The sequence below is a fragment of the Cajanus cajan genome, chromosome 7, assembly GCF_000230855.2.
Source record: "Cajanus cajan strain Asha chromosome 7, NIPB_CcT2T_4, whole genome shotgun sequence".
NCBI lineage: Eukaryota > Viridiplantae > Streptophyta > Magnoliopsida > Fabales > Fabaceae > Cajanus > Cajanus cajan.
Window position 1 is genome coordinate 45,601,258 of NC_138523.1, and position 9,102 is coordinate 45,610,359.

At 27.5% G+C, this 9,102-nt stretch overlaps 1 protein-coding gene across 1 annotated transcript; it reads right to left on the minus strand.

Moving 5' to 3' along the window:
• Positions 1–3,851: 3,851 nt before the first annotated feature.
• Positions 3,852–7,224, minus strand: LOC109795132 (heavy metal-associated isoprenylated plant protein 30). Its single transcript, XM_020354554.3, has 3 exons — positions 6,970–7,224; positions 6,100–6,175; positions 3,852–4,364 (listed from the first exon to the last, which is right to left on the minus strand). Exons 1-3 carry the CDS (start codon positions 7,111–7,113, stop codon positions 4,042–4,044), a joined length of 543 nt encoding a protein of 180 aa, XP_020210143.1. The 5' UTR covers positions 7,114–7,224; the 3' UTR covers positions 3,852–4,041.
• Positions 7,225–9,102: the final 1,878 nt, after the last annotated feature.

Sequence of the window (9,102 nt, forward strand, 5' to 3'; positions counted from 1 at the left end):
AAATGTGAAACACGGGCTTCTATTTATGTGAGAAGATATTATTCCTTATAATTTTTTAATTTTAAAAAAAATATTTTTGTCTCTAAAAATTATTAGTAGGATTGTAAATCGATCAGTTACGACATGTTCAAATATTTTAAATTTAGTACAAATTGAAATAAGGAAAAATTCATACCAACTCTGATCAATTTAAGTCTTGAGTCGTCAAGTTTAACTAAAAAATTCCTTTTGGTCATTATTCTTCCTTACTTTTACTTTGTATTATTCTCGTTGTTATCGTGATTAATTATATTGCGAGAAAATTCCTTGGGAGATGGAAAAGTTATGATTGATGAAGGTGAAGAATGAGTTGGGCTTTTCGAGTTGTTGCACCAAAGCATGCAAGGAAGTTATATGCCCAGATCATGAAGAGAAATTGTAGGTTGTAACAAAGTGAGGAAAAGTCAAAGTTTAAAGAGAAGGTGTGAAAAATGCAGGTGAGGGTGGAGTTGCGTATTAAAAAATGATCAAATATGGGGCTTTGGCATGCTGGTAGGAGCATGGTGGAAAGGTTTGTGAGTTTGAAAATCCAAAAATTGGAAACATACATCAAGAATATAGAAATGATTGAAGTGACATGACCAAAAGGAATTTTTTTAAAAAAAATTTATCAAAAACATGTTACACTTTATTTACACATCTAGCACATTCACTGTTCACACTCAGAATTCGGTTCTCGGGGAATCGAATTCGGAGTTTCAAATTTTTTTTTTGTGTGATCAGAATTTGGTTCCCGGGGAACTGAATTCCGAGTAATTTTTAAAAAAAAAATTGGTTTGTGGCTCAGTTTGCACGAATCTTGGAACTGGAATTGTCCGTTCTGGAACCAGAACGGCCCGTTCTGCTTGCACACATATAATGTTAATTTTGAAAATGGAACGGCCAAAGAACGGGCCATTTTAGAGTTAAGCTTTAACATTCTACGTGTGCAAGAAGAACGGGTCGTTCTGCTTCCAGAATGGCCCGTTCCAGTTCCAAGATTCGTGCAAACTGGGCTAAAAACAAAAAAAAAATTAAATTAAAATTACTCAGAATTCGGTTCCCGAGAAACCGAATTCTGATCACACAAAAAAATAAAATTTGAAGCTCAGAATTCGAATCCACGAAAACCGAATTCTGAGTGTGAACAGTGAATGGTGCTAGGTGTGTAAATAAATTGTATCAGGTGCTTTTTTAGTAAAAAAAAAAAATCAAAAAACTATACTTTCGTAAAAAATTCGACCAAAAATCTACAATGTTTTCATAGGTTCATGTGGTGTGACTACATAAAATAACTCAACTTTTTAACTTTTTTCCTCTCACTTTTTTTTTTATCAATTTTAATAAAATTTTACTTTATCTAAAATAATTTTTACGGATCACTTTCAACGAAAAAAAAAATTCTCAAACTAAACTCACCTGCTTTAGTCTATTTTAAACTGCCTTTTTTATTTGTTTAGTAAGAATAACCATCCAAACCGACTCAATGTCTCTCTTATACTTTTGAATAGTTTTGACTTTGAGAAAATTTGCCCAAGCCTAACATGTAGATTGTAGCATCATAAACGGTGACATTGAATTAATTGTGTAACGTAACATCATTTTGATGTTTTCACATGCAATATTGATAAATAAAAAAAATAAGTGGATTTTCTGCAACGTATTCAATAATAGTTAAGTTTTGTTTGAGAAATTCAATAATAATATATGAGTATGAAGACTAAAATAAAATGTATTTTTTAATTGTAAAGACTAAAAAATTAATTTTAAATTTAAGAGATAAAAGTTAAATTTACTTCATGTTTAAATAATTGAAAATATATTTAAGTATTTGGTTATGATGGAGGCTATAAATGAGGTAATGTGATTTATAGAGGTCCACGATTATTTATCATTAGATTAATCTAAATTAACAAAGATTTATCTACACCCCTTCACACTAGATTCATCTCTTCCTCCCTTCCTTTTTTCTAATTTGGTTTCTGACCAGCATAATTTTTGAATGATTTTACAGTTGTTACTTGCTGAGATGCGATGTGAGGGAGTTCCATGTATCTAAACAAGATTGTCGCAAATCGAAGTATGAGAGGGTGTGCAACTACAAATTTTGAGTGTCCCGTGCATGGTAGGATAAAGAATGGTTTGTGGTGGACTACAGAAGGTGAATTTTAGAGTTTGTGATGACCTCAATACCTTTGGATTCAATTGTTAAAACTTTGAATGGTGGTTTTAATGGCAGAGGTTAAGAGGGGGAAGAGATAGATGACGTGTTGTGGGTTTGGACCACAAAGGGGTTCTTCGTCTTCATGGGACTCCAAATTCATTGCATGATAGGATGAACTAAAGGTTGTTAACGGTGCTCTCAACTATGGCATACAGTGGTCATGAATGCTTTGAAGAGATTGTATGATAGTCGATGACATTTCAACAAAAAACATAGTTGTAAAGGACATGATGCCCCTCCGACAACGTATACCATGGCTGACAACAAGTAATTGTTGGAATACCATTTATTGTTAATACACATTTCTTACTGTTCACACATATCTCTATCACATCAACTTAAACTATATAATTTAAAAAAAATAATAATAACAATAAGGACTAAAAATATTTTTTTTTTAAATTGTAAATATAAAAATTAAAAATTTTCTTAAATTAAATAGAATTAAGAATAATTAAAAAGATAAGTATAGAGATTAAAAATATATATTTTAAATTATAAGAACTAAAAAGTAAAGTAAAACTATATAGATTAAAAAAAATTTCAAATATTAGAAATAATAAAATTTGAACAATTTGATTTTTTTATAAAAAATAACTAGCAAAGAAACTTGATACTTATAGTTTATGCAAATATAGTTTTATTGATAAAGTATAAATGAGAAGAGTTCAAACAATACCAATATAATTTTTACTAAGTATTACATCACTCAATAATTTTATATTAAATAAGAATTTTGTAAATTTAATCATTAGATTAAAAGTTCTTTACTCTTAGATCATATATACAAAATTTTATATTAATTCAATATGATTTGATACTTTATTCTTATAAAATAAAATTAACGTAATATATATATATATATATATATATATTTCAAAATATAATAAAATATGAACACTTTAATTACCTTCGAATTATTGTTTAATTTTAACAAAATTTAATATAAACATATAAAGTGACATAAACTTTCAATCTAACAGTTAGATTTACAAAATTCTTATTTAATATAAAGTTATTGAGCGGTGTAATATTTAGTAAAAATTATATTGGTATCGTTGAACCCTCTTATATATATATACAAAACCCTAAATCCTAAATATTAATATTAGTTAATGCAATGTGAACAATAATAATTATTGTTTTTCTCACATTATCATATTGTCATGTATCTGTTTTTTTTTCTTCCATTTATCAGTTTTATGTATGTTGCGTAAATATTGCCATGTATTTTTTTTATAATAATTATCTTAAAATATTTTACACTAAAAATTATATAAATTAAACTCACATGTTTTATGAATTTCTGTATAAAATTAATGCACTTTACACTTTAATTAGTTTTTTTTTTTTTTTGGTATAACCACCCGGTATCCGAACCACAATGGGCCGACTAATCCGGATTCGGGACGGGTCCAAGGATTACGGTATTTAAGCCCCTCCCAATCGCCGTTGTGGGGGATCGATCCGCAGGCCTCCCTACCAAGTGCAGCCCCATGCTACCACTGCACCAACCCATGCTACCACTGCACCAACCAACGATTGGTCACTTTAATTAGTTGTAGAAAGTGTTAAACTTCCTTGATTATTTTAATAAAATTTCTTCAAATTCTCAAAAGCACATGGCACGTTTCATGCACATATGTATAACACATATATCTTTAATTTTTAACCATATACACATAGGAGTTATTGCTACTGCAAATTTACATATTGTCATGATGGGACTAGTTTTCCCTAATAGCTAGCTAGCACACACATATATATAACAAGGATATATATAGTAATAATAATTACAATTACATGATAGAGCAAGCATTGACATTATCATCATTGAACATGTTACTAACGTTGTCATCTCCACGGTGAGAGACATGAAAGGTGCCATGCCTCTCTGGGAGGTTGTAGCCATGTCTATAGTAGTTATAGCTTTCTTTGAACTCATGGGTGGTGTCTTTGAAGTAATTGTCAGCAGTTGTGAAGTAAAGTGGTGGATTAGGGTAAGGCCAGAATTCTGCCCTTTTCCCTGCCCTTCTCACGGCCTTAAGGACCTTGTTCCGATCCACATACCCTCCAACTGTTACCCTTTCCATTCCCAAGTCAACCTCCACTGAATCAATGCCTATATATAAGATATGTAACAGCAGAGAAAATTAGACACTTTCTATCTCTATGTTATTTTTTAAAATAAAAAAATGTTAAAAATTTATATAATAGTGAATGATTAATTAAAAAGTGTAAATGATTTATGTACTGATCACATAAATATAATTGGATACAAAAATCATATATAAAAGTGATTATTATGGTTATAGATTATATAGATTTAGCATTGTTAATTAATATTTTGTTCAAATTGCACCATTTTTAATGAAATTAATACTAACCAATTGATATGTGCCTTATTAGTTACTAGTTTGTTTTAAATCGAAAAAAAAGGAAAAAAAATTAGTCTAAAATTTTTTTGAAAAAATAACCATCTCATTTTCAACATCAAGTTAAAAAAATTTAAAATGTGAACCTTCATTTTTAAGGTATAACATGTAAAAATATGTAATTATAAGATGGTGTCAATCATGTTAAAAATTCCGACCCTTGAAAGAGTTCAATCTTTCTGAAACAAAAACTTGCAACGAAATACTATTCGTACGCATTGGAAATTTGTACAATATTAAAGAGTACAACATTATCACAATTAATCTTCCAAATAATTCTCAATTGGTAAATATATAAATGACTTATTTGAAAAAATAAATATTTTATAGTATTTTTTAAGGGAATTTGAAACACATCAAAATAAATAAATAAAAAAACATTTGCATCGATTGTTCAAAAGGCAATTTATTCTTCTTGAATCTTTCTTTGCTTAAACGATGAACTATCATAAACTATAAATATTCAATTTTAATATTTATTACATTAATTTAATAATAAAGCACAGTGAAAGCCGGAATATTATATTCGCAGCTTACAAAAAACAGTTAAACTCATCACAATAATATAATTCACCAGTTTTTTTATATTAATAATTTTTTTTTCTATTAAAATTATAATGACAATTTCAAGATTTAAACCTAGAACTTATTCATATTATCCCAATATTCCAACTACTAGGTAAATCTAGCGGTTCTTTTTTATATCAATATCAATACATATTGGACTATTTCATCATTCAATTACTTAAAAAAAATTAATAATTAATAATTTTTTAATATCTTTTCTCACATAATTAGTAATTTTTCACACTTTTTTAATATATATTTTTGTGTTTTAAAATTTCAACGAATATAAACTTCACACTCTTTTAATAACTATCTATTATTTACTTCATTATTTTTTTTATTTCAAAAAATTAAGAGGCACAAACCCTACTAATAATATATAAAGCACTTTTATTGGGAGGTTTATAGATTATTGTTTCAAATAATTGTAGAATATATCCATTAGTCGATGACTTGCGAATAGGAGAATGAGAATATGTAATAAGAGTGTTTGGATTTGATTCCAAAAATATTTTTATTTTGTCGTACTATTATTGTCCAATTTGAGTCGCGTATAGAATATGTTTAAGGTAGGAGATTATTGACGGAGAAAAACAATAGAATACAAGTTTTCATTTACCATCTTAAATTCAGGAACTTTTTAGAATAAATTATTAATTAAATTATTGTGAAATATTTTAATTATCCCTACTTATGCCTTTTCTATAAATTATATATAATTCTCTTAATTAATTAATCTAAACAATTTTTTTTTCTCTAAAATGCTTCTCTAAAAACCTCAATATGACTAACTTAGGAAGTCCTACACATTTAAAAACGAAAAAAAAAAAAAAAAAAAAGATAAAATAAAGATACCTTTGAGCTTGTATATGGCGTTTTTAACAACTCTCTCGCAGCCAGTGCAGCACATCCTTACTTTCAGCTCAACGGTCTGAAACGAATAAGTATCTCAGATGTCATTTCAGTTACATGACAGTTTTTCCCTAACTATATATTTGTCTCCTACTTCATATTCTGATTCTTTCTCAAAATTTAAGCAACAGCTACATATATTTACATGAAATTCAATCGCTATGTATATATATTTTGTTAAATACTTACTACTTACAGGTTTGAAAACAGCAACTAAATCAAAATAAAATACTACTGACCCAGTAAATAAAAATTGGGGTGGGAACAATCTCCCAAAATAAAAGTAACCAATTGATGGTGATTTTCATATATTCTCATATGTACTCATCTGAAAAGTCACTTTTTTCACTCTTTACTCAGTGTCTGACAAGATCATTAACCTGTCGTATAGATAACTTTTTTTCTTACTTCTTTGTTCTTCACCTTCAACTTCTTAATCAAAAGGAGAACTCACATATGGTTTCTCTTTCTCTTATACCGATGGGAGATCAAATTGTATCATAAATAATTGGAAATCTCACCGACACCAACATGCATGCATGAGTAAGACTGATTTTAAATTTCGATCAGTTTCAGTTTCGTTTTATTTATTCCAAAAATTATATCATGAATAAAGTCCTATGACATGAGATGAAACTATGTAAAATAAAAAATAAAAATAAAAAACTATCGATGGAGAAAGAATATATGAAACAACTAATCAAGGAGAAATTAAAATATATTTTAATAATCATCCTTCCCTTTGCTTTATATTAATTCCACTTTCAAGATTAATGAAAAAAGAGAAATAATATTGAAAGCAAATTAATTAACCTGCAAGGAAAGTGGTCGAGCCTTCTTTGGCATGTTGAACTTCTTATGATGGATGCCTTTGTTATGATGATCTTGATAGATAAAACAACGGTATATAAACGAAGAGATTTCAGAGCCGAAAACTCTCTCTAGCAAGGAAGCCATGGTAGATATAAAGAAGAAAAGAAGAACAACTAAGGAAGAAACCAGCGATGGAATATATTCCTCAGTGCCATTTGGATCTCTCAAAATGGTCGATCGATATATAATATTTTGTAATCAAGCTTGAGTTATTATATATAGTATACACTTTAACACATATAGGCAAAACTAATGGTACGAAAAAGAGTATCAATTCTTTTTTATACGTAGATGTAGATATTTATGTATATAGCATAATTTCTTTCAACTAAACCAAATTGATGTTACAACCTTTCAGACAGGAATGGTATCTAAGTGCATGCTTGATGAAATGGGAATAACAAGTGTCGTGGTATATGGATGAGCTTATAAAAAGAAAGCAGATTTTAGATGCAAAGGAAAAATAATATATTCTGGTAATCTCCTTTTTAGACACCATCTTTGAAAATGGTTAAACAATAAATATCTAGAAGGCTGAACAAAGTTATATTCCCAGATTTCATTACTGTGTCTTTCAACGCTAGCCATGTAGTTGTTTCCCATATTTTACAGGAGCTTGGAATAAAAGAATCTTTCTGCCCTATGGGTGTTGTTCTAAATATATATAACAATGAGTTAATTAATTAATTTATATTTTAGATTAATATATAGTGGATGCTCATGCTGATTAGAACCAATGATAACGGAACATTATTCCTTAACTGCTCATTCATAGCCACAAAAGCATGCATCAAATTTGGAGAGCCTTGTACCATAACAACTCTTCATACATTATTAATTACAATATAATATTAGTTATAACATCTTTTTAGAAATATGTTGACAAGATAATGGATAATATATTTATTTTCATATGAGACTTAAATATAATATTAAATGCTAGAGGGAACCGACCAAGTTAACTAGATTTTACTAAGAGGGAGTGACTCTTATCATAAGTATTCTTTAAGATTATATTAAAGTTTATATTAATATTTTATTGTTGAATTTATCGTATTATTCGTTAATAAACTTTTCTCGTATCAAGTGCATATATTTAGAGTTTTATAAATTTTATATTGAATAATGATATAATTAAAATAAAGTATATAAATAATAAAAATTCATACATTATAAATCACTTTTATATATATATGATTAAATTAAACTTAGGGGGGTGTATTGGATTAGGATTTTAAAGGACTTTTTTAGTTAAAAAAAATCCTGCGGATTTTAAAAGACTTTGCAGGATTTTCATGACTTTTAAGATTTTGCAGGATTCTATAAGACTTAAAATTATGATTTTAATAGATTTTGCAAGACTTTTAAATCAGGATTTTAATGGATTCTGTGAGATTTTGTGAATTTTGTAGAATTTTTGTGAAGTTTTGACATTTGATAAGATTAAAAAAAAAAATCATACATTCAAATTTAAAAAGAGTCAAAGACAAAAATAATAAAAAAAAAATAATGTCTAGATAAATAATAATAATAATAATTCTCCATAATATCCTATCCTTTTTTTATAGCATCCACTATCAATTGTAACAATTCATCGGAATCCTCCTTAGTCCAAGCTTCATATTTTTTTCTCTTTTCCTTTTCCTTTATTATTTCCTTGTGAATCTCCCATTTGAATTACTAAAACAATATATGTTGAAAACTAATTATATAAATAATTATGGCTAAGAGAAAAAATCAATAAAATTATATTATTATTTTTAGAAGCACATTAATCATACAATATCGAACATATCTTGGCTATCCAAATGGATCAAATACCTCAGCCATTATAAAAAAAATGCAAAAACAGAAATATAGAAATATAAAATAAATTTTTATATAAAAAAATCAGTATATTTGATATTGGGAAAATATTTAGATATATAATTTTTTTTTATATAAACGAAAGTATTTAGATATAGAGAATTTTTAACGATATTTATAAATGTAAATTATTCTAACAAATATTTTAACAATATTTTCTTTTTTAAAAAAAATAAGTTAATGAAGGCATAAATCCTAAACCCTAAA